Source organism: Cloeon dipterum, chromosome 3, assembly GCF_949628265.1.
Source record: "Cloeon dipterum chromosome 3, ieCloDipt1.1, whole genome shotgun sequence".
Classification (NCBI taxonomy): domain Eukaryota; kingdom Metazoa; phylum Arthropoda; class Insecta; order Ephemeroptera; family Baetidae; genus Cloeon; species Cloeon dipterum.
This window is the reverse complement of record NC_088788.1, coordinates 26,717,611-26,744,235: the sequence shown is the minus strand read 5'-3', so window position 1 is coordinate 26,744,235 and position 26,625 is coordinate 26,717,611. Positions and strand designations below refer to the sequence as shown.

Genomic DNA, 26,625 nt, shown 5'->3' with positions numbered 1-26,625 from the left:
TGGGTTTTGCTCAGCGTTTTTGTATTCGATTGACATGTCTACATTGTTTATCTTGCTGGACTTACATCCAATTAATTTCCGATTGAAGCATTACAATTATTTAACATTTCAAAAGGATTAAATCAAAGTTTTGGGTTTTACTACTCACTGCTCTATTAAAAACAATTGGAGGGGTAATTAACTCGTAAAATCATTTCAATATTTAAGCATTTTTAGTAACTATCGTAATTATTACATGTTCTTTCAAATTACATTGCAGTGAAAATAATGAATAAATAGAGGTCTCAGCCGCGAGATTTAAGGCGGCGGCTGGAGGGATGACCGGATTAGTCAAATTTTATGCCCGGCAGCGGTGGCTGGCCATTGTTACCGGCGGCTGGCGCGGTTGACAACATTTTATACGTGAAGTTTGATCATGCTTATTGTTAGCGGCCCGAAGACATTTTTCTGCTGCACTTTTTAATTTTTGACTCTTTTTCCCCGGCGGCTGGCGTGGCTGGCGCAGCTTAGCCAGATTCACGGTGGCTGCTGGCTGCCCACGTAACCCAAAATTTGCCGGCTGGCGCGGCGCAGCGTGGCTGGCTGAGACCTCTATGAGTATTAATTATAGACAAAACGTTGTCCCGTCGACTGGCTCTCATAAGCCTAAAACTCGTGATCCCTGTTCTTTGTTGTGTCCTTGTACATCAACATCCGTATATCCATCGACATGTAGATATAGGGGTGCGAGGAAACAAAAAATAGCATAGGTGCTTTTTTTTAGTGAAACGATCTTTTTTAATAAAAACAGTCTCACTATACTTTTTTGGACGTTTTGACGGGCGATGAAATTAGAAGAGGGCCGCACCTACCATCGTCGCCAGAAGCGCTGGACGGTCCGGCCAGCAATAAAATTCACCGATTTGCCGGCGGCCACGTACTACACGTACAAACTTTGCTGCGTGGCAGGTATTTTCTACGTATTAATGATATTTTTCTCTCACTTTTTGACACCAACACACGCAGCTCCGGGTCGTAAAACAATAAAAGAGTGTGTAGCAATGCTGCTGTCCGTCGACACATCCACACAGTTCATCAAATTCAGGGAGTTTCTCGCGTGTCCGATGGCTGCCTCTCGCTGGGTATAAAGGTGAATAAAGCGACTGCCCGCTTTGATATATGGTATTTCATTAAAGCAGCCAGTCGATCGCCGGGGAAAATCGTTAGTCATATCGCATTAGGCCGGCAGCGAGAGGATTTCCTTCTTCTTCTTCGGAGTTTGGTGTGTGTGTTTGCGACGGCGAGATATATTGCGTCCTACCGGCCTCATCTCCTCTCTTTTTCGGGATTTATTGCACGCGATAGGGCCGCCCAGGTAGAGTCGAATCAATATATTCCGCTGGATCATATTCTGAACCAGTCTGCGAAAGAGATTGAAAAGTCATAAACCAAACAAGCCGCTGGAAAGTGGATGAAATCGGGGAGGAAATTCAATTCAGAAATAAAAGCGCGCGTGGGAATCAATGTGTGCGAGTCTGTGAGCATATATCGACCGTGCAGAGAAAGGTAGAAAAATATATTGCATATTTATTTAGTTATTTACGCGAGTGGAAAACCACATAATTTTTTTGGTGACGAGATTTTCAGATTGTGCATAGAGAATTGTTAGCAAAGAAAATTAATTCAAAATCAATCTATAGTTGTAATAGATTGATTTGGTTGCGAGTACCACCCCAATTTGCATTTGTTTGGTTGGAAACTTCATTTGGAATGCTAAATTATTCGTGGAACTTGATGGAAGCAGTACAAAGCTCAAAAGCCGCAATTCAAATTCAATCAGCTAATTGGAGTCAAAAAAGTTGCGACTCACTAGAGCTGTTTGCCCGAGTTGTACTGAAATGCTGCTGTTGACTTGGGCAAGAGCGGCCTGGATCTCGTCTGGGTATTGAATCGGCCTGTACAAAGGCGCGTCGTCTGCTGCCGTCTTCCGCATCTTTTCGCCGGGAATCTGATAAAATACATGTGCAGGGCATGAGGCGAATGGCAAAACTTCCTAAATACATCTTCTCTTGCTGCTCTCGGCAAGAAGAAAAGGGTTAAAGCGTTCGCTATGCATTTAAATGTCGGCAGCTTTCGGCGGAAAGTGAGAGCCGGCTATATGGAAAAGTATGCACGAGTGCTGTACAGGCGGGTGAAATATTGTTCTGGGAAAATCCCCAGCAAAAATTCCTTACTTCTTGTCCGTTCCCCGGCAGGTCGCCCCAGTCGGCTGGCTTGCCCATGCAGAGGTCGATGCACGATTTCAATATCACGACCAACAGGATCAACACTGAGACACCAGCTCCAGCGTACACACCGTACATCATGTTTTGATCCGCTGAAAATCATCATTAAATCATCGCGATTTTTATAACACGAGTTCTGTGCAGTTCTAATTTACATACTTATAATTATCATGAATTTATTAAAATGATTGAATAAAAATTACTTATTAATTTTTTATTGTTTGTAAAATATAAATAAAGTCAGGATGAATTTTCATTGAAAGAGCAAGGGACCAGTTGACAAACAGGTGTGATTGGTATAGGAAACGATAGCAAGGTGGCAGGGATTCTAATATTATATTCAAGCTTGAAATACCCTTGATGAGGTTTTCATCATAAACATCAGCTTCGACCCACTCAGCGTCCCCGGCAACGTTTCTCTGCGTGGTGGTAGTGGAGGTGGACTCAGGACCAGCAACGGTGGTGTCCGCTCCTGGCAGAAAACCAGGCTTAGGATCAGGTCCACCAGCTGGATTTTGATTGTTGGTTGTAGACGTCGTCGTGGTCATTACTGTCGAAGGAATGGTTGGAGAAGGAGTTGTGGTTGAGGTTGTGGTTGTCATTTCGGTTGTGGTTGAAGGTGTTGTCGACTCGGTCGTGGTAGTGGGCATGGTAGTGGAAGGAGTGGTTATGGTTTCGGCTGTTGTGGTAGGGGTGGTTGTGGTTTCAGTCGTTGTCGTGGGGATAGTGGGTGGGGGAGTTTCAGGAGGGAAAGTGAACGTACTTCTGGTTGTCGGAGGAAGGAATGTGGACGTCGAGGTTGTGCCCGTGTCAGTCACTGGTCCCGAGGGCCCTGGAGTGAAACTATTACCTCCCTCCTCGAATTGGTACCCTGGCACAGCCTGCGGGGGGATCCGCAAACGCTCGTTGTCCAGGCCCTTCAGGTCGAGCCGGCCTAACTTCAACAGACGCACCAAGTCCTTCACGGCACGATTAACTATTTCTTCTCTGGGGTGCGAGAATCGGACCGAGATCGTACCTTTGAAACATAGATGAACAAGACCTTTTATTAATAAAAAGTTTGTATGAAAAAGCAAGCTCTACATTAATGATCAAAATTCGGTTTTCACCACGAAAACGCTAAAAGTAACCTGTGATATTTCACATTCATTATACCAACATTTCAAATATGAGCTGACACGCCTTAAGATTTTCTTTACCCACCTCTCAAGCATCAGTGAAAGTAATTTAGCTCGCATTTTCAGCTGGAAGCTCATGGATTCATATCTCTCCAGTGGAGCAATTACAATTAGCACGTTTCTCATTGTAATTACGTCTAAAAGCAAAACTGTGTTCGCCCGGCGCCTGCTGAAAATACAGGGAGCAGTGTGACAGTAGTCATCTAATCTGCCTGCGAGAGTGAAACACTGCTGCGAGTGCTGCGCCGCTGCTTATGTGCTCCTCTAGGATGTCGCGCGACATATTTCACCCAACAGCGGTATGAGAGGGATGGAGTTGCACGCGCGCTACAGTGCTACACATTGTTCGCGGAAAGCAAGCGAGCTAGCGAAAATGCACTTGTCTTGGCATTGATTATAAAGAGTTACTGTTGAGCGAGATTGAGTTACAAAGGGCAGACAGAAACTAAAGTCGACAGGAAATCAGGCGTGACTCTTACACACGGCGGTAGATCGGGTGACTTTTGCAGAGTTGACAACCTGCTCTAGATTACAAAATCAGATCCGTGAAACTGCAATACAAAACACTTGAAACGTTAAGTGATACCGAGAATAACGTCTAAACCGTTCTTTTTCGTGTCATACAAGATTATGAAAGCAGGAAACACTATAATTTTTTACCATTTCCACTACTTCAAATTTAAAAGCATTGCAAAATATTTGTGCCAACATTTTTTCATTTTATTTATATCCTAGTATTTTGTTCGATATCTGTACATTTATTTGCAGGGATGGATAACTGGTTCTATAAAAATCAAGATGGAAAATATTTGCCAACTTCAGCAGAGCACAATCAGACTCACAGTCGCTGAATCAAATCATGAAAGTGGAACAGTGTATCAGTTTGCGGAACGATTTCTCTCGTTTCCTTTGAAACAAAACAATGTGCCTCTTCGTGTTGCATACAATAAAATAACACCGATTTGCATTTCTGTATTTAGCTCTTAAATCACAGTCTGCAAAAAGTTGCGAGTATATGTATTTAAGTGCATAAGTATGCGCATGCGAAATTGCGATCATCTCTGCCGGATTTGCATAAATCCTGCACTCCGGCGGCCGACGAGTGAGCAGCCAGGATTATATTTATTCGCTTTTGCATAACGAAGTTCGCGCACGGCGTAAATCCGCGAAAACGGCTACATTGCTGTGCGCGGCGCGAGTGTGCTGAGCGGAATAAAAGGAATTCTCTTCGTCGTTTCCACGATCTCGTTCATCATGATTTCAAGCGGCACAAATTACAAAGGTTATTAGAGTACACGACCGTTGCTCTTTGTGACGGTCTAAAATGTTCACTGAAACTTCTCATCCATCTCGTCATTTCGCGCTTTTGCTTTTCATAAGTAGAATAAAAGAATGCGAAAATGAGCAGCTATGAACGTATACGCGGGAGTTTAATAAAATCCTACTTTGCCCTGCTTCTTTGAAATTAAAATAGAGATTGACAAGGTTTACTCCAGATATGATTGAGTTTAATTAAGTATTAAAAATATGTGTGTTGCTAAAACCATTACATATTTTCCCAAATCATGCTTAAAAAAGTAAATTTTAAAAAATAGACCAATGCAAAACATTCATGAACCCATGATGATCATACAAATTATTTTTTCCAACAGGAAAAATGATTATCCTACAGAACTGCGCTCTTTTGTTCCCGCACAGAGTGCAAAAGAACTGAAGAGAAATAAAATATACATTGCGCTCGCGTAGCGTCCACATTTCACTCTTGGAGGAAAATATTAATTGCTACCCCACGGAGATATAAAATACAGATGAGGTGGTTACGAAAAGGAGACGCATGGCACTCTGAAGGCTTCTTTTTCATTCCAGTCCGCGTCTGCATGCTCGCGATGAATAGTCCGCCCGCATTACATTTTCTCGCTCGATGCTGTCTTTCTTAAAGCAGCGGGCTTCGCCTAGACGGACTCACCCTAGAGCAACTTTTTGCTGCGGAAATTTATCATGCCATATTTCCGCAAGTGAAATTCCAGTCCATTACATCCGTACGCTGCGGAGCTCAATGGTGGACCCGCAGGGAGTTGGGAAATGAAAAGTACGCGAATTTAAATTTTAATAGTGGTAGTTGGAATATCGCAGATGATAAAGTTTGCATTCCAGCTTCGTCGCGATAGTTTATCTCTGATATCTGCAATTGAATTGCTGTGCTCTTGGAGCAGTAAAAGCAGAATTTTCCTCGCAGTCATCGATTCACGCTTCAAAAAGAAATTTAAAATACCTGACTAACTTAAACTAACATCAGAAAACACTGCAAGCCTACGTACAAAAGTTGAGATTAAAGAACTTCTATATTCAGTATTCCACTTCCTCCCTATTATTTAACTTGACTATCCAGCTTCAATATTAATTCGAATTCAAAGCTCCACCAGCAATTTTTCCGCCCTCTAATTAAAGCAAATTAATCTAATCGCAAAAATCGTTCGCTGCATGTAGAAACTTTCTCCTTTTCCGCAAATGGCCTTTTGCAGCCAGTATAATTTTCGCTCGGAGCCTTTCCCTCCGATCGCTAATGGCGTGGTAATTATCTTCGACTTCGAGTGCAATATCTTTCAGGCGACTTCTTGTGCAAATGGTGCCTAATTATTACCTCTTTCTGCCGTGCATTCGGCGATCATGAGTTCTGGAAGATTCAACTGCTTGGCCATTTGCTTTTTTATCCTCGCTTCCAGATCGCTTGTGGGCTGAAACTGCGCCGCTGCCACCAAATCGGACTGCACACTGGAAATGAGTAAAAATTTCCAACCTCTTAAATCACTGCAAAATCAACTATCATTATTGAGTTTTAACTACATTCCAGATCGACTTTTTTACCTCTTCCCAATGTCAAATTTATAATGAAAAAAACTAAACGTTTTTATCTTTCTTTTGCACTAGCAACAATTTCTTCTTAATTTTTCTAATGTTTTCAACAGATTGGTTGACTGAACTTGTGAAATACGAAAACGTATAAGGAGAGCCTTTTGAAGCATGCTCGAAACGGTCCTTTTAAGGCTTTTAAGATGGAAAGGCACAGCAGCATTTTTTCCCGCTGAATGAAATTTATTTAAACGAGACATCCATGATACCTTTCATCTCACGTCTAAAGCTTTTTTTTTAAATGAAACAAATAATAATTTTCACTGCACGCATATATTTCATTTTCCGGGAAGCTGTTTATGAATGCGTTTCAAGAAATTCTATTAAACAAGAATACGAGACATCTTTCTTATATTTAGCGTTCATAAGCTTGCTAGTAAAATGACCGACTAAATCATGTTCTCTTTAAGCTTCTTTGAATGGTTTGAGCTAAATATGAACCAATCCTAATGCTGCATTTTTTAACTTTTTGGTATTATGGAAATATATAATCAGATTTTTATAACACTGAGGAAGCTGCATTTTATTTCAACTAAAAAATTCAAAACAATTCTGCAAAACTGTATAAGAAAAGTATAATGAAATAATAAAAACTACAGTTCGGAGGCTGCCGCTTTTTTGCAAAGCCAATCGGATTTTTATCTGGTCTACTTTTTCTGTTCGACTTTTGAATTTCACACCCCATCTGCCAGCTTTCCAATCCAGAACGTGTCCGCGCAAATGAATTTGCGCAGCGCGGTGGTGCGGCGGGAAGGATCGGCTCGGGCAAATTGGTATCTCACTCACGTGAAGGTTATTAAATTGGAGGAGAGCCGCTGCGAGTGCGGCCCTTCCGGCTTCTGGGGCACCTCAAAAATTGGACTCGGCCGCTTGTCCTCATTCTGCATAAACACCAAGTGCTGAAGGAAGTCTTGTTTGTCGGCCTCGTCGAGGTGCAATTTCTCCGTCTGGCTCGTTCGCACGCTCTCGTCAGCGGCGGCTCGGGTGGTGGTTTCGCCCGGTGGGCCGTCAACCTGCTGATGGATTTGCTCGTGGGCAGCGTGCGGCTGTTCGTTTTCCGGCTCGTCCACGTGCACGGTGGTGAGCACCGCACTGAAATTAATGCCGAGCCAATTAACCTTTTGCGCGCGGTGCGCCAGAAATCGCAATTAGCCGCATACTCTACCTGTAGGAACCACTTTGCAAAGGACAAAGGCACGTCAGGCGAGCCGGCTGTGTTGAAAGGCTTTGGCACTCATTAGTCAGCCACTGGCCCACCGGATCGTCTACATTCCACCGGGCGCACTGTTGAATACGAAATCAAAATGTGGTAAACGCAAAATTTAGATCCTCAGGAATGTCGATGTGATGCCACAGATTTTGCAAGCTTAGTTAGGATATCCCGATAATAATTGTATGAGAGAAGATGATCCACCAGCAAGGATAAAACATTTTATTTTCAATGCAGACGCTATAGGTTGCATTTTATTAATTATTACAGTGGGAAATAAGTTTGTAAAGTGCATATCTACATGGAAATAATTTATTAATAAAAACTAATCTAATTTAAAAGTCTGAGCCAGCCACGATAGCTGGCTTATCTTGGGCCTCGAGATCAGTCACTGGCCAAAGAGTCGAAAAAAGTTGGAAAAGTGCTGAAAAAAGCGGGACCGTTAAGCACTATCTAACTAACCAGCCACTGGTAAAAATGTCCAGCCTCATTTTAAGTTTACATATGTTATATCACTCTCCAACTCTCTTTCAATTAATGATTATTTAATCAAAAGTTACTGTTTGTTTCAAATTTTGAATGCTGAAAATTTAAATTATAAATATTAAACCTTGTGCTGCGAAATCAAAATTCACGAACAATGGCTTAAGTTTAAATATTTTGGGGCGCATATTTGGCGTTTGCAAAGCATGTTTTGACGTGTTCACAATCAAATTCCAGAATGTGGCTACCATCCAAATTTGGCGTGGATCATCGGTGGTAGCATCTAGCGGAATGTCGATGTGCAGCTCTCGAGCGTTGGGGCGTCCACGGTGCTGGAATTCGTACACTTGCAGCACGACTGCCGTCCGCCTGCAATATGAATTTTCACTCACTAACGTCGCGTGTTTGACGATCACCACCGAGGAAATTAATCTTCCGCGGCAATGTTGAAAAGAATTCCTCCTTTGAACTCTGGCATAAAAAGGTCGCCTGCTGCTTTCCAAATTTCCTGCTCCTCGAATGGCAGTTGGAAGCAGAAATTTCAAAGAAGCGAATATTGAAAAGGGGACTTCGTTAATTCATGCCCGAGATATTAAGAGCAATTAACATAACGCTGGGCCGTTGTGAAAAGTAATTATTACGAGTTGTCGGCGGCAGACACGTTGGCCACGTTAACGTCGGCAGTGAGAGTCACTCCGAGGCAGGCCTCCTCAGCCTCAGCCTCAGCCTCATCCGTTTCCGTTTCTGAGTTGACGTCAAAAACTTGAACCTGTTCGCATCGAGAAAATAAATTAATATGCATGCATTCTCTCTACGTACCTTCGCAGCATTCAAAGAACGATGCTTATATGCATACATTTACGACAGTTTGTAATAAAAAAGTAGCAACAATTTTCTATGGAAACAGTCTTCGCAGAAATTTAATTTTTTTTTACTGTTTTTACAAGTTACTAACAATCAAGAGATTTGACTCTGTCAACTTTTAAAAGAACAATAACAACCATTCTATAATTGATTTTTTTGCAAAAAAAACTTATGTTATATGGATGCAAAAACTGCATTAATAATGGCTTCAAATCTTAAACCCGTGAAAAAAGCGTCTAAAATTTTCATCTCTTTATAGAACAGCTTTCATTGTTCTGTGCATTTGACACTTGTATTGGTTTAGCTTGTTAGAATATGCTGACGAGGTCTTGATTGTTGAAAACAGCAGTCTAGCACAGGCGTAAAACTTGAGTTGAACTTTTCATTAAATACCGCATGCGTCACTCCGTTTCTCCTCGTTGAATTAATTCGACCACATTTTACTGCTCCGAACAAAAAATGCAACTAGTAGACATTCCACTCATGATGTACATCTTTAATTGAAAATCCAACTTTTGTATGCCACAGAAATGCTTCTCTTTTTAGGTTTGAAGCTTAAGTAGGGCGACCGTGTGTAAAAAGACTTACATAAGCCGCCGATTCTTCCTCATCTTCTTCACGCTGGTCGCTATTAATCTGGCCGTCAGCGGCGTGATTGCGGGGCAGAGGCACGCGTAGGCGCTGATCTTGAGGCAGAGCGGCGGTGGCCAGCGTCACAAGTCGGGCTCTCAGCGTCGTCCCCGAGGGGCCGGCGCAGAGGGAGCGCAAAAAGGAGCCCAGTCGGTGGCCTAATAAAGACGCTGCCTCTGCTCTGTCACTGCTGTTGAGCCGAAAAATGGCCTCTTCCGCCTCGCACACACTTTTGGACACCTGCCGAGCACGCGTAATTACACATTATTTTTCCCAGCCGTGATAATTGGACCCGCCGGGCTTCGCCTGACGAGAAGGAGAACTGCGCGGCGTCATAATTTCACGTACATTTCTTTTCCTCCACGCTTTTTATTTTAATTATCACTCAGATACGAAAGAGAGTGCCCGCCGTCTCCTCGTTATGATTGACGAGCAGTGTGCAGCGTTTGGAGATAAATTACGCGTTGAATATTTAATCAGACGCCAGACGATTGGGCGTCGCTATGCGCACTTCTGCCTTTAAGCTATCGACCAGGAAAGTGTAAGAAGGGTAAGAAGTGGACATCTGAGATGCGAATTTTAAACGTCCACATAAAGGTATAATAAATTATAACAAAAAAATATCCATGCCTGTTAATTGTATTTTTTAAATATAATTTTATTTCTAATGATTGTTCTCAATGCAAGGTAATTAGTGGCGTTTTAATAATATAGCTGATATTAAAGAAAACAAAGATCTTACTATCCTTTGTTGATCACCGAATATTCTTGAATTTTTTTTCTAATTTTTAAGCCCCAACATTCCTTCTGGAAGTAACAGTTCCATCTTTTATTAATCTGTAGAAAACTTGTTTTGGTGTCAACTACTGTACAACTATATTATACTCTTCATATTTTGAAGGAGATGTAGAAAAATTAAATCTCAAGGCGGAGTGAGCCAAATCCCAAGATTGTACGGCCAGGAAATTAAAATACAATTAAAAAAATTAATTTGAAACGAGAGAAACAAACGACAAAATTGGTCCAGCATTGGTTTGTATCGAAATTTCTGCCAATCTCAGGCCTCATCAGCAAACCTGGCTTTCGACCTTACCCGACCAATTAACATTAATTCAATGTTCTACATAATGTTAAAATGTTTAATTGTGAGATTTTGAATCCTCTGTTTTTCACTGCCATAGAATTCAAGCATCCTTAATGAAAGAGAAGTCGTAAACCATATTCAACCCAATCGCGCAGCCCAAGGAGGCGCGCTGATTAACATCTCACTTGCTTTACGCATATTGATTTTATAGCGTATTGTTGATTTGATTGTTGTATTTGGTCTGTATTATTTCATTGTTGCCGTGTAAGAATCGCAAATTGTCATTGGTTGTTTTCTGACTGTTAACGCGAATATTCAAATTGTATCATTCTTCATTTGGCAGTTCATTGTAACGGACGTTTAGTAGTTCGCGGACCCAAGAATTTGGGGTAAGTGCCATTAGTGATAAAATATTATTGTAATTGTAATTGACTGAATGTATTACAGTCCTGTTGGTGATTAAACAAGTCTGTGTTAAAGAAGAATTATTATTTGGTCAACTCTTCCCCGCGACCAAATTTGGTGACCCCGCATTGAACTTAGTGTGAAGAGGTTCCATCACGATCATGGCCCAAGCTGGATCCACGACTCCTCCGCAGCGTCGGTACAACGCCGATTTCCTATCCGTACCATTCACGCCGCTCTCGCTCGACATGTTCTTCGCCCTGCTGGAATCAGCGTTTGACATCGAAGGCATCACCGATGAGGCCGTGAAATATCACATTCTCGCCAGAGATGTTATGCTACACGAAATCGGAGACGCGGCGCGGGACCTCATCACCAGTAAGCCGACTGAAATGCCATATACGTCATTGAAGAATGTTCTGCTGCAGACTCTCAAGCCAAAAAGCTTCACAGCAAGCGTCGAGAAAATGCAAGCCTTGCAGATGGGGACTTTGCGTCCTTCTGAATTTTTGAACCACCTGAAAAAAGCTTATCTTCAGATTCCCGTGGCTGAAGAAGACATACACAAGACAGCAGTAACGACGCCGTTTGGCCTGTTCGTATTTCCGAAGATGCCATTCGGGCTAAGGAACGCTGGCGCCACCTTCCAAAATTTGATCGACAGCATTTTAGGCCAACTGCCCTTTGTTTTCGTCTTCGTAGATGACCTACTCATCGCCTCAAGAACAAGGGAGGAGCATCACAGCCACCTGCGCGCCGTCATGGAAAAGCTCCAAGATAATGGCTTAACACTCAACGTCGAGAAATGCAGCTTTGGCGCCGAAGAATTGGAGTTTCTCGGCTACCAGGTAAGCAAGGATGGTCTTCGTCCGCTGCCTGATCGAGTAGCCGCGATTTCCGAGTTTCCCCTGCCCAAAACGACCGACCAACTGTCCCGATACCTTGGCCTGCTCAATTATTACCATAGGTTTATTCCACGAGTAGCCCACCTTCTATCTCCACTGCATGCGCTCTTAGCGGGCCCGAGGCTCCCCAAAAAGCGCCCACTAAATTGGACAAATGAGGCACAAGAAGCATTTGAGAAGACAAAAGAAGCCCTGGCAAAGGCGACAGTGCTTGCTCATCCACTCGATGGTGCACCGCTTGCTCTTGTGACCGACGCGTCGGACTTTGCGATCGGCGCCGTCGTCCAGCAGCTCGTCGATGACCAGTGGCAACCGCTCAGCTTTTACAGCAGGAAATTGACTCCGGCTGAAAAGAACTACTCAACCTATGACCGCGAACTGCTCGCTATCCACAGTGGAGTAAAGAAATTTCGATATCTCCTTGAGGGCCGGCAGTTTAAGGTGTATACCGACCAGGAACCATTGACGTCCGCATTCAAGTACGTTCCCGGACAAGCAAATGTGGTGGCGGACGCGCTGTCTTGAATTGAAGCCGTCGAAATCCTGGAATTGACGTCTGAAAACGTGGCCAAGGCGCAGCTGGATGACGAAGACATAAAAAAATACCGCTCGCCTTCCAGCTGTCTGAATCTTAAACCGTTTCCCGTGTCCGGCAGCAAGTATCAGCTATGGTGCGACACGACAACCTCAGAAGCGCGCCCTTTCCTTCCAAAGCAATTTCGCCGCCCTGCCTTTGACACCATTCACAATCTGGCTCACCCTGGCGCAAAGTCAACGTCAAAAATGGTGTCTGCAAAATACGTTTGGCCATCGATGCGAAAAGATTGTTACACTTGGGCTCGAGCATGTCTCGAGTGTCAGCGCTCGAAGGTAACCAGACACACGCAAGCTCCTCTTAAGCACTTCAAGACGCCAACTGAACGATATTCTGTGATACACATCGACCTTATTGGTCCGCTTCCGATATCAGAAGAGTTTAGGTACTGCCTAACCATGGTGGACCGCTACACTCGATGGCCTGAAGTCGTTCCCCTGAAATCCATCACCGCCGAAGATGTCATCCGCGCCTTCAAAGACAACTGGATAGCCCGCTTCGGTACTCCAAAAGTTCTCGTGTGCGATCAAGGGAGACAATTTATTTCAAACCAGTTCAAGCAATTTGCAAGCAACGCAGGTATTCAAGTTAACCATACAAATGCGTACCACCCTCAGTGCAACGGAATGGTAGAAAGATTTCATCGCACTTTGAAATCAGCTCTGATGTGCCATAAGACACCCTGGTCGAAAGCTCTGTCAACCGTGCTACTTGGCCTACGCTCCGTCCTGAAAGATGACCTTGGTTGTTCCCCAGCCGAACTAGTTTACGGCGAACCACTACGCCTTCCAGGACAATTTTTCGTGCCGCCGCCATCGCTCTCTCTTTCACCCCCAGATTTTCTGACGAGTCTTCAAGCGCATACAGCGGAAATGTGCCCAACACCAGCTGCGCATCATAGCGGCCGAGCATTTTTCGTGCACCCCGAGCTAGCCAAGTCCAGCCATTGTTTCATCCGAACCGACGCCGTAAGACCAGCATTGACGCCGCCGTACACAGGCCCCTTCAAAGTCATCAAGCGTGGCGAAAAAACTTTCGAGTTAGAAGTTAAGGGTAAGCCAAAATCCATTTCGATTGACCGGCTGAAACCCGCCTTCATCTTGGCGCCGGAGCCACCCATTCTCATCGCTCCACCTCCGAAATTGATTCAATTTGCACCAAGTCCACATATCATTCCTCCACCTGAGCAAGAACCTGACGAACAAGAAGATCACGCACCCGAACCACCTCCCCAACCTGCACTTAGCGTCGAGCCAGCCGAGCAACCAAGAAATACAACTCGATACGGCCGCCGAGTAAAACAACCTGATAGATATGGATGTTCCTTTCAGGCCTCCAGCCTACGGAGGGGACTACTATAGCGTATTGTTGATTTGATTGTTGTATTTGGTCTGTATTATTTCATTGTTGCCGTGTAAGAATCGCAAATTGTCATTTGTTGTTTTCTGACTGTTAACGCGAATATTCAAATTGTATCATTCTTCATTTGGCAGTTCATTGTAACGGACGTTTAGTAGTTCGCGGACCCAAGAATTTGGGGTAAGTGCCATTAGTGATAAAATATTATTGTAATTGTAATTGACTGAATGTATTACAGTCCTGTTGGTGATTAAACAAGTCTGTGTTAAAGAAGAATTATTATTTGGTCAACTCTTCCCCGCGACCAAAATTTTCTTTTCTGAGAAAGCTATAGCCAACGATCTGAAAGACTTATGCGTGTTTCTAGAGAGTTGCAAAAGCTATGCGTATGTAGTGGCGGCTCAGATCGTAAAATTTTACTCCACGCATAGCCCACACACTCTCATACCTCTTGCAAGCCGACATTGTTCTGCTCATCAGATTCTTCTTGTCTTTTGCGGCGCGGATTGGGCCATGTCGGTGGGCTAGGAACGCTCGCCATAAATCTCCGGGGAATCACCTTCGGGGCTGTGAATTAAAATGAGATTTTGGTTATAAAAAGGTTACGACATAAAGGTTAATATTAAAGACAGAAAATACATTTTTCCATTTAATATCTGCTTAGCAGAATCCTTTTTTGGATGTTTACTTTATTGTAATGAAAATTCTATATCAACAAATAAAACGTTTATATTTTTAAACAAACGACTGCTCGATAGCAGATTTAATTTTGTCTATTTGTTGACTCTTTGTTCCTTGCAGGGAAATAAAAAGGATCCAAGCTTTGTTAGTAAGTTAAATAAATCGATGTTTTTTTTCAAATAATCATTTTCGTTCGCACAAAAACGATTCATACATATAACATGATACATGATCTACTGTGCTGCAGGAAAGTAAAACTCAGCAAACTATTTGAGTTAAGTTGATCATTTTGAAAAAAAAATTAACCTTTGCATAAACTCTACTTTCGATTGCAAATTAAACATAAAACTGGGATAAAATTTGTATTGTAAGGCAAGCAAAAAGTGGATTAAACTTATGCTTTACCCGTTAATTTCATAACTTGCATTACATATTTATATTGAGTTCATAAAACTTTTGGAAACGGTTAAAACAGCTCCGCTCTTCATATTCCGCTGCATTTTGCGCAAACTTTCCTATTATTAAACTATGCGCCAGCATAGAGCTCCAATTTACTTTTGAATCCCTCTGTTTATGAGGAGCGGCCAACACGAAACTAGCATTAAAGCAAACACACACTTTTGCCCGAGCCAAACTTTGCGTCGAGTACTGTGCAATTTTTAGTGCACAAACCGGCGCAGCTGCTGGCCAATTGCTGCACTCTAATACCTCTGCTATTTATTGCCGTGCTTATTCTCTCGCTGAAGGCGTCCAAGGCAGCGGCGATGGTGGACAAGGGTAACGGCTCGTGTTGCAGAAGCGAAAACTTTTCGCCGTCCAGCATCTGCAGCATGGCGTTCGCGTTTCCACTCCCCAGCCTACCAGGCCCAAAATGCAATTATTACAGCTCGCCAAAAGGGATTACACGCAATTCAGGCCAGTAAAACACTATAAACTCACGCACCTCCGCTCCATGTCGCTTATTGTCCTGGCAAACGAAGTTTCCACCCTTTGGCTGAGCTGGTGCGCCGCCTGCTCGGTCCCAGGCACGTCCCTCACGGTCAGAATCGCACCCCGCGACCACGTGAAAGCCGAACCCACGCGACGTGCATCCAAAAGCTCCTCAATTTTGTTCGCAGTTAGGCTGATTTAACAAACAAAATACATTTTAATAATGTTTTTAATCGTACAGTCTCAAAAATAATTTATAAAAATATTTAAATAGACTGAATGGCTCTACTATGCGCGGAAAATTAATTCAAAATGGTAAGCTAATAGTGAAAATTAAAGAGGAAAAATCAAATAACACATTCTTGCATTGTACCGCGGCTGTTTCGGCCCCGCAAACCTCATCAGCATCAACTTTACCTCCAAAACAAAATTCATAACCAAAGTATTAGCTGCAGAGAATTCTGAATCAGCGATCAAAATCCGCGCAGAGTAGAGCCATTCAGTCATTTCAAATTTAATGTCTATCCTGTCTGTGTATTTCTTTCTTTTTCAACAATTTTAACTATTTTTTAAACAATTTTTCTAGGAAAAATTAGCATTGTTTGTCATTTTGAAATACAAAAAGGAAACTAATAACGCAATGATTCCATAATTATTCTTTCTCCCATCATTTTAAAATTATAATTTCTATGTAAATATAGTTTTATTGTTTTAAGTGGGCCCAACTTGAATGCTTCGTTAAAAATTATCTAGTTTGAAAATTTGCCAAAGAAGTTTAGAGCGATTAATTGCGCGTTGAGTTCACCTAATTGTTGGCGGGGCCATGAATAAACTATAATATTAATTTTTTCTGGCCAGGTCAGCATCTCAAAAGGTTGCATCAAATATTGAAGCGTTTAATTTTAAACTTTGAATCTCAAGCTCTGAAAGAATATATGGTCCTTTTTGTTTTAATTTGATAAATTAGGCTGTCTTCATGTTTGCATCATAGTCATTCTTTGAATGATCTCCCTCCCCAGCATTGTTATTCGGTGCGAATCAGTGGTAAATTATTCCCACAATCTAGCAGAGCGCCTGGCACGTACTCACTCTAAATTATATTGCGAAATTGTGGTCGGCTTGGAAACTCGTACGGGCGCCGCCTCAGACGAGCTGCATACTGCCTGAGAGTCGCAAACTTTCACCACCGGCACCACCGAACACTCGCCGGCTCCACCCTCTGCAAGTGTGAAATTTCATGCCTTTTAATTTGCACTCGGCTAGTTCTAGATCGCTAAACTTTGCACAACAACCAAGGAAAATTGCAGGTCTACATATTTAACTAAACCACAAATTAACTCGTTAGGAAAACACGGTTTGTTGCACCTACCACAATGAAGCAAGGTCTGCGCTGAGAGATCGTAGAGGGAGGTTTGCAGAGATTGGATCTTCGTCTTGCCCGCCTCCCGCCACCCGAATTCGTAGAGCAGCCTGCCAGGTTGCTCGGACCCTGACCTCAGGGTGGTCGCACCCTCGGTCTCGACGGAAATCGTGAAAAGTGTTTGCAGCGCTTCTCCAAATAGAGGATGCACCTTTGATCGTCAAACGAACATATTTTTATCTATAATTGAAGGCTTTATGCCCTTATTTTGGTACTAGCTTTAGAAACACAAGCAGTGTAGAAATTAATTACAGAAATGATAAACAATACATCTATGAGGCAGCCTGAAACACTGAACTATGCTATTTTTGGTGTGGGTTTGGCTCTCAAATTACCAGTCTGCGTTAATGGGAGAAGATAGCAAACTCACAGATATGGTCGGTGGTGAAGGCACAGTTGCCACTTTGAACTCCAATTCCAGCGAAGCCCTATTCAAGGCTGGTTTATCTGGCGTTTGCGAGCACGCAGCATCCAGGACAATGCGATGATAGGCACCGGCCGTAAGCTTTCCCACCGCCAAAGTGAGCACAAATTCCCTGTTGACGGATCAAACATTTTGCATTCGAATTGTAGAATTTAGAGCCCTGAGCTAGTTAATATTTCTACATCGATATATCTAGTCTTATTTGAAGTCAAAAGCATATCAAAGAGAGATTTTATATGATAAAATAAACTTTCTAGATAGAATTTCAGTCTCTTATTAACAACAAACGGGATGGAAGAGTGGTTTATTTGAAAATATACACCCTAAAAAGGAGCCAAAATAAAATTTGCAGAATTGTTCTAGATGTTAAAATCTTCAATCCAATAGCAGATAACAAATTAAACATTATATATTTCAAAATTTAGAAGACATAAATAATAAACGCATTAATTTAATCAAATGCTAATTCTAGTTAAAACAGAAAATATCTCAGGTCTCTAATCTGAACAGTTCAAATGTGGAGGAGCATCGAGCTTCAAGCGGCTTTAAGCACCTGTTGCTCTCCCGATCCGAGTTCTCTTCCCACATAGTTGGCGATTGGTCCAAATCAAGGGGCACCTCACCCGCCGCTTTGGCCGCCGACCGCCACTTAGCCCAGCAGCGGCCCCTCAGGCCCTCGAGCAGCGCGTGTACCTGTGTGTTTGCGGTCGGGTCCACGGGCTGGCGGATCGTTTTGAGCAAGCGAATCGATGGCGAAGACCCCCGCAGCACGCGAACTTTCACTTCTGTGCGGGACGAGATTGCCGCCGTATTGCCACTTGCAGGTCTACTAACTCGCAGAGTAAATGTATGCCTGAAACCACCAAATAGAAAAGAGAACACGCAGAGATAACAATGTTAATTACTTAACTCTTTCAATCTTCATTGCATAAAATATTTATGAGCAGATTCAGTAAATTGATTTGATAAATAGATCTGTTTTTATTTTAATTTTATGTACTATATATGTATTACTTTGACTAAGCAAGAAAAACCAAGTAAATGAATACATTTACCAGGCTGCAAAAATTATTTCTTAACAGTAAAGTAACATAAATAGAATAGAGTTATTTGCTTTTTTAAAATATATATTTTTAAAAAAATATTATTTGACACAAAAAGTCAATGAAGGCAATTTTCTCAGTTATGGCAGCAATCTGATTTCCTCTCTTTTTATTTTAGGAGGCATTTTGTCTCACTCTCCAACTGCCAAAGCCCCAGGTGGCAACCTCAGGACGCTCCGGGACAGCTCCATCTTGTAAACATTTCGAAGGAGAGTGGGTCCCGCCCTTGGAAGCAAGCAGGCTGTACCTTCGCGTGCGCACTCCCAAGCGAACTGAAACGGAGAGCCAGAGTATGCAACCGGTCGGTCCTAAATGTGAAGCGGATTGCTCGCCGCTTACCTGCAGGGGCCCAGGGTACGCGTCTAGATCGGCTGATTTGCTGCCGTCCAGAATCAGCTCTTGATTCGTGCCGATGCTCACAGCGGTGGTTGAAACACGTGCCTCCACACCCGCTGACGTCGTCAACACCACCAAAGTGCCCTAATTTATTTTCCAGTCATCACTGTTTAAATTCTCACGAAAAAACACATTGGTGTGGAAGCAGAAACATATTTATTTCATTTTGAACAGAAATAGGAATAACTTTGTTGATTAAATAATAGATAGAGCTTAAGAGGTTTTAATGAATATTTTACCGTGGCTAATGGTAGTGAAAGATCGGATTCAAGATACGCTGAGCACGAGATCTGATGTGGCACTCCGCCCTTCATGGAAAACGGAGGCAATCGAAGAACACGACCTTGTTGGGACGTTTTAATGGGAAGCGGTCCACCAGCGGCCAATACGCCCCAGAAAAACTACAAAAATATACATACTGTCTCTTATAACATTACTTGTATGGTATAAATTTGTAGCAGAAGTATTGAAATTAAGTAAAATCTTTTTTCAATCTCTTGGGACAAATTTATAATTTCGAAGCCAACAAAGTTGAGGGTAAAGATACCAATATAACTCCATGCCTTAATATAGCATCAGTTTGTCAAAGTTGAATTTGGTTATAAGGGAGGATTGGAAGTGAGTAAAACCTTGATTTTCGCCGGAGGGGCGGCCCTCGGATCGCAAGTTACGAGTTTAGCCTCTGCCCTCAGCTCGACATCAACCCGTGTCGTCTCCGGACCGAGGATAATTAGTTGGGTTGGCTGCTGCTTGCCTGACTGCTGATCTGTCTGGACCAAAACTTCACGCTCCTCGCCTTGCGTGCCCATCATGTCGGCCGCCCAGACGGTAATTCGATACTCCACGTTGGGCACCAGCTTGTCAAACGGAAGGCAAAAACAGACGCAGAATTAAAGAGTCTGAGGGAAGATCTCAATTTACACTTGGAAAGAAAAAGTTTCTTAAACTTTGAAACGAGAAGCTTTGAAAGAGTTCGACATTCAAACTTTATCTCTGCCCCGAAAGGGATGAGATAAATCGATTAATTCCTAATCTCACCAAGGATGAGTTGATGACTAGTCTGTTACTGCTGCCCTCCTTTTGCTGCCTCACCAGTTGATCTCCCATCTCGCGGATCGTCCTCCAAAGAAACAAATTGCGTCTCTGGTGCTGAATGTCGTTGCCCTTGTTGAAGGAGACTCTCATGCTGGCGTTCAGTTCGCGGCCGTCCTCCGGCACGATGCGGATTTCTGCGACGGAATTGCTGGCTCCAGGTGTGTCGCACGTGGGATTCGAAGGGATAATTCGATACCGAGGCACGGCCACCTGGAAAATTGGTTTCGATTCAAACGCACTCTGCCGAGGGCAACAAAATACGGGCTGGTGCGAAATACGGCAAACATTTTTATAAACTGCGACCGAAAAATTACATAAAACATCTAGCTGGGATGGAAATCTGGAGGATGAAGCTAGCACATTAGAGACCAATAGCTATGTGAATTGTGGTAGACTTAATTTCAGTCAGGAGAGAAATTTTTTGGGGGCTGCGTTCTTTGACTACGGTCCTTCCTGTACACTCACCGCAGCCGGATGGAGGGTGACAGAAGCGAAAACACCGGTGAGCGTCTGGGCGGTGTCTGCGTCGACGGTGCCAGCCCGTCTGATGCCATTCTCCACGACGATTTGCACTTTTCCGCCTGACTGGATCGTCGGCTTTTTGCCCAGCTTGGCCACCAAACGCGCTCCAGCGAACTCGCACACGACACCTGTAGAATAGAATTTGCTTTTGCTCCGGTGAACCTTTCCAAACTTTGTCGACGTGCTGACAAGCATTTTTACGTGCACAGACAGACAAGTTTTGACGACTCAAACTTTCTGCCAACACAATAGCAAGAAGAGCGTGTGTTTATGTTACGCATACCTTGCCCCAAAAGTTTCAGCGAGGGTGTCGAAAATATCTTGTCGCACTCGGTCGGCCCCTCCACACTCTGATCGAAGTCGAACCAAATCGCTCGCAGATCCGGTGACAGAAGTGACGATATTAGTATTGGAGCACTGGCCTGGACCACCACTTCGCCACCCAAAGCACAGCTTTGTCTTGAGAAACAGATCGAGAAGTTTTATATCACTAAGCATAGCTCGGTTAAATCAGTATTTTTTTTCTTATAAATGTAAAATGCTCAAAAGTAGATAACTAGTCTATTTTTTTAGAATTACTTCGTCATGGCTGCGTACTCAGAGGCGACGACCCTCAATTGGAACCTGCCAGCGTCGGTCATCTGGATACGTGTGCATTTCACTGACCCTTCTGCAGCGAACGCCGGCACCATCGTTATCAGCCCCTTTCTGGACCATAGAGCACACAGGAGGCGGTGATTTGCGGTGGCACGCGGAACTGTTGCACTTAGCTAGGCAAACGACGAGCAACTTTGGTTAATGACGCGCTGCATTCGCCGTTAAATTAATTTTATTACTCGCGCAATTAATTCGCGCTCTTTACTGCCCACGTCCCCTCTTTATTAACTCGCAAAGGCAAACGACCAATAAGTAAAAGAGGCATTAAAATGGCAGTTTGAATGGATAAGCTTAAACTAACTGCCGCAGAAACAGACTATAATAGCTCAGTCGGGCATGCATGCTAATTTTCATCCAACGACAACGAGATATTATTTAATAAATTAAAACAGTTTAAATCTATTACTAATTAGTTAAGTATATAATCAGGTCATTGAACCCCTTACGTTATTATTTAAGTCATCATTATAAATCATTTATTTTATTATCGTAAAAACTGGATAGCAGATTACAAAACCTCCCAAGAATTCTTTTAAATTTATGTATAGCCGACTCCAAGATACGCACTTTTTTAGAAGTGACAAGATCAGGCGTGAAATTGGAAAAAAGCCTATTCACTATTAAGAGGAAGGCAAAATGTGAATTAGTTAAACAAAAACTCTTAGTAAAAACTATACGCGTTTGTTGTTTAGCGGTCGCTGCTCTATTCATGCCACGAAAAATAACTAACATTTTCTTTGTTGGTATGTTTATTTTAAAATGAATGAGCGTCTTCTGACCTGGACTTCAGTGCCAACAGAGAGCGTGGCTGGTTGGACATTGGTGACAGCCAACGTCGAGCTGTCAACCACGTTGACGAACGCGGCCGTGACGAGCTCGTTGGTAGGCTCGCGGCAGTGGATTTTGTGTCGGCCCTGGCGCTGCGGAACGCCAGTCTCAACGTCGAGCGATGATTCACGAGGGGTAGCTCGCAACACCCCGTCGGCGGCTAACTGCAAAAGCGAACCAACCGGTCGATCGAAACCTTCAATTATTTTACCTGCAGAGCACAAAAACAGGCCTTTTTGCGACGCGACGCGCCAGCAGACTAGCTGTCGTGCATTATTAAAGGCGCGTCTTCTCTTTTAGCTCTGCTTTGTTCCAAAGGGGATCGAGACTCTGTCATTTATTAATGGCCAGCAAGCTGATTTAGAACACTGTAGAGGTCTAATTTTGTTCATGAGATTAGTTTTGCTGGGTTAAGTATAAGTTCTAAACCAACATTCGATATGACATTTTTATCCTTTACTGATATTATTAAGTTTGAGAAGACTAAAAAAATTGGGATCAATTGTTAAGGTTCAACTGCGTTAAACTGATTATTCAATTAATCTAATTCTTTTTACACGTGGAAGTTTTTGTTTAAAATTACAATTCGTGTTCCAGGAATTTTAATTTGTAATTGTACCAACCCCCCCCCCCCCCTAGTCCGAATGAAATCGGGCAAATTTTTCAAAAACTCGTACCAATTTATAAAATCTCGTCTCAATATTATTTCTACAGAAAGGAATAAAAAAACACTGCCTCTCTCCATTTCCTTTTCGATGAATGCGTAACAAATATATCATGCTCTTCTTCCCCTTTAGGGACGTCCGCCGCCGTATCAATTAAACGGGAAGCTCATACCTCTTTTCCGTCGAGCATCAGCGAGCACTCAACCCCTGCGAGGCTTTGCATATTTAATCCTGCCCCAGTGAGAGTGAGCACGACGTTCTGCTGCTTCGTGGTACACCTGTCAATCAGTGAGGGCAACGCCCGCGTGATGCTGACACACTCTGCATATGAACGAAAAAACGTTATATTTTTAGACAAGGAAAATATTGCCACTCACGGTCGCGGTTGTTTCCGTCCACCGGCAGACAGTGGCCGCAGTTGTCCATGCTGACTGTGATGTTGGTGGCCAAGCATTGGCCCACGCAGTCGGCTGGACTTGACTGAGCGCAATGACCACACAGGTTGAGCCCCAGGGTGGCTGGCAGGCCTGTCTTACCTTCGACACACTTGCCACAACTGAGACAACGTAAAATTCAAATTTTAATTATAGAAAAGTAAGATATAGAACAATGGTAGTTCTGTTTCGAAGTGATTTTTTAATTTATTTTTTTGCCTCTGCTCAGCACTTCTCGTCAATAACACCACCGAGTGGATAACATATGGGGCCAGATTGGCCGCAGAGGAGCTTGAACCCAATGTGGCTATCTTTTTGCCTCCTCGCACCGAGGACTTTTATTGAAACGCCAGACTTTTTTGACTACATAAGCTGCTGGGAAAGTGCAAAAACTAGCAAGTGATGAGATCTCTCAGCGAGTCTCTAAATTAACCACCTTTGCCTTCTCTGACATTGGGTATAGCCAGTAATAGATCCCCGATATGCTCAAATTTTTATCTTTCATTGCCTTGACACCAACTAGGAATGCTAGAACAATGCTAGTCAATGGGCTGGAGTAACTTGAGTTAAAATTTGAATTTAACTGAGTATATTTTCCCTTAAATTTTATACTTATTTTCTGAATAGGAAGTTTCTGATTTGAAATGGTAAATTTATGCTTAGAACCTTGGGCTTTTTTATATCAATTCATGAGTCTATATTTTGAAAGTGTGATATATTTTGCTTTAACAGAAATTTCGATGAAAATATAATTGAAACTTTTTTATTTTGGTATGAAATTCAGGCGATTGGGTCACTCACGCGTTTATAAAAGCTCCATCGTTAAAGTCGCAGAGATTGCTGAGATGCGGAGGGGAGTCGTCACACTCGTGGCAGTATTCGTCGACGTTTGGTGGAACAGGCTCCGTCATAGACAGTGGAGGCAGTCGGCTTGACGAAGGGAGAGTTGGGCTTGTTTGCGGAGAGACAGTAGTGGTTGAGGTAGTGGTTGTGGGGGTCGTTGTCTCAACCGGGGCAAAAAAGTCCGGAACGGGAGCTATAGAGGAGGTTGCAGTGGTGGTGGTGGGAGTGGTAAAGACAGGGTCGAAAACGTCGTTCTGCTGCTGCTCCGGCAGCGTATCTGAAGAGGTCGATTGGGTCAGAAAAGCTGACGTGCTGCTGGGGGTTTCGGTAACTGCGGTGATATTTACAAAAGCAGGCGGGCTGAAGGCGGATTCATCAGGTTCAAAAGCGTCAGCTGCTTTAACTTGACGAGGAAAGCGGTATCTGCCGGTCGGCGACATCGACTGGGTTGCTTGCATCTTGGGGTCGATTTTTTCTACGTCCCTAGTGATGGATATGCCTTTGCTACGGCTTGCGGTACTACGGAAACTGACTACTGGTATGGTTGATAAGCGGGTTGCATAACTACTTGAAGCTTTGGGGCCCCAAATTGTATTTCTGGGGTCAAGGCGTTTGTGTCCGAAGACCCCCTCAGAGAAAATGGACACCAACTCGCCTGTTTCCACCAGTTCTTCGACCTCCTCCTCACCTCCTTCGGCGGCACCATCCGCACCACCCTCCGGAGCATTGGTAGCCTCTGTAGCTTTGGTCACCTCTGCGGCCTTTGTCGGCTCTGTGGCCGCCGCGGCAGTGGTCGCGGCAGTATTGGTCGCGGTAGCAGTTGTCTCAGCCGCAGCCGTTGTCGCTGTGGTGGTTGTCTCAGGAGTAGCAGTCGCGGGTACCGTTGTTGCAACGGTAGTTGGTGCTTCGGTGGGTGCAGGAGCTGATGCTATTTTATAAGGTTGGAATTCATTCAATCGAGTAGAAAAAAGCAACATTTTATGTCTGTGCATGCACAGTATATTTCTTATTATAGATATATAAATTAAAAACCCTTAATTAAAAAAGAGATGACAAATTTAAGGGCATAAATATTTTTTAGATAGTTGAAAACTACATAAAAATTCTGCAAAGTGAACACGAGAAGAATAAAAAAACATATATAAATGTGTCAAAAGAAATCTGGCAATAAGTATACAACTATAGTTGTGCGTGTGTGCTTCGCACAATGCATAATCTAATTTTTTAGGTGCAGAAGATCAAATAAATAATTCACTGTCGTTTTAGTTGCCATGGATACATGGGTGAAAACAGTAATTAACATTAAAAACGTAACCATATGCAGAACACGGGCATATTCAAGGTAACAAAGTCATTAACTGTTTGTAAATGACGTGACCGTGCATTTCATACATGGGACATAATTTCCACAATAAAAATTCCAAACCTGTAGTTGCTTCAAGGGTTGCAACTGTCGTCATAGTTTTCGTAGTAGTCTCTGCCGCAGGTCTAATAATGTTGCATAAATATTAAATTCTGTCAGGTATATCTGATAATTTTTCTGTCCAAAGGAAAAAATATTTTGATTTCTTACTCTTGAGGTGGAGGTGTTGGAGCCGGTATTTCAGGTGCAGAAGTGGCTGGCGAAGGGTTGTCTGGCGGAGGCCTCATTGTAAATGGGGGCAACGGTGGAATCAGCGGTGGAATCAGCGGTGGGATCAGCGGCGGGATCAGCGGTGGAAGGTTTGCTGGACCCATAGGAACGTCGGGCTCTGGGAGGGATTCTAATAATCCAGGCGGTCGCCCTTCTTGGGATACTTCCTCACATCGAAGGGTTGTTGGATTGTAATTCTATTTAAATAATTACAGAATATTAAATAATACCAAAATGAGCTCAGCTAGAATATTAAATTTAACTAAAAACTTATAACTTGTCATTTTCATACTGCAGGGGGAACAGAAAAACATATCACTTATTATTATAGTTTATTTATTTGCCCGACATCAAATTAATTAAGAAAAATTAAAAAAGGGCTTCTACTGGTCATATTTTTTGCTCTTGGGCACCTCGTTGTAAAATATTGAAGACGATGATCAATTTATTGTTGCTTTTTTATTGACTATTTTACAGCTTTAAATGAGATATTCCAGGGGAAAGCTAAAAATAATTTGTGCAAAAATGCCTCAAATCTGCGATAATGCTGGCCACAAAATTATCTAAATGATCCTGACTCCTGACACTCTAAGCATCTTCGTTCTAAAGTTGCAGAATTAGACTTTTTATTGAAAATTTATAGTTGGTGGCTCATTTAATTTTAAAAGTAGAGTACTCACAAAATTCTTGTTGCACAACGCCGTCTCTTGTGTTTGCTGATTGCTTTTCGGCACAAAAATTGTTAATATGGCGAAGAAAATGGCACACAAGTTGATCCTGAGCGATTTTTCATACATTTTGGAGCTAATTTTCAGGTCAGTCACGGAGCGCGCTGGAAATTGCGTTGGTGCCAACGCGAGTCATTGTCACTACTGACTCACTTGCGAACGGATTTTCCATTGTCTGTCTATGTTGCGGGGAATGAGCGTTGGTATATAAAGAGGTCGATACAACAAGTGTAGCTATGATATATGCACTCCTATGGACAGTCAACGTCCCCACTTCCCCCGGCGCATGCCGTACATTAACGAAAACAAGCTACCTACCCCCATGGCATCATTACTAATTTAAGCGGCGCTTTGATCATATATTGTCTTTGATTTTTAT

General features: G+C 43.0%; 1 protein-coding gene across 3 annotated transcripts; it reads right to left on the bottom strand.

Moving 5' to 3' along the window:
• LOC135939964 (uncharacterized) lies at positions 1 to 26,506 on the bottom strand. Of its 3 annotated transcripts, none has more exons than XM_065484591.1 (33): positions 26,199 to 26,506; positions 25,459 to 25,715; positions 25,312 to 25,373; positions 23,844 to 24,813; positions 22,986 to 23,164; positions 22,781 to 22,929; positions 21,895 to 22,107; positions 21,038 to 21,228; positions 20,742 to 20,917; positions 20,402 to 20,586; positions 19,880 to 20,146; positions 19,471 to 19,698; positions 19,081 to 19,242; positions 18,785 to 18,925; positions 18,581 to 18,717; positions 17,896 to 18,195; positions 17,289 to 17,454; positions 16,868 to 17,069; positions 16,588 to 16,717; positions 15,512 to 15,691; positions 15,277 to 15,425; positions 14,336 to 14,454; positions 9,498 to 9,779; positions 8,687 to 8,814; positions 8,294 to 8,414; positions 7,518 to 7,636; positions 7,139 to 7,444; positions 6,084 to 6,214; positions 3,028 to 3,282; positions 2,620 to 2,736; positions 2,214 to 2,356; positions 1,850 to 1,987; positions 1 to 1,400 (listed from the first exon to the last, which is right to left on the bottom strand). In XM_065484591.1, the coding sequence occupies exons 1-33, from the start codon at positions 26,313 to 26,315 to the stop codon at positions 1,329 to 1,331; spliced, it is 6,492 nt and encodes a 2,163-aa protein (XP_065340663.1). In that variant the 5' UTR covers positions 26,316 to 26,506; the 3' UTR covers positions 1 to 1,328. The 3 variants fall into 3 exon arrangements, with proteins under 3 accessions (XP_065340663.1, XP_065340664.1, XP_065340662.1); XM_065484592.1 differs by having other exon boundaries at positions 3,115 to 3,282; XM_065484590.1 differs by having other exon boundaries at positions 2,620 to 3,282.
• Between the last annotated feature and the right edge of the window lie 119 nt (positions 26,507 to 26,625).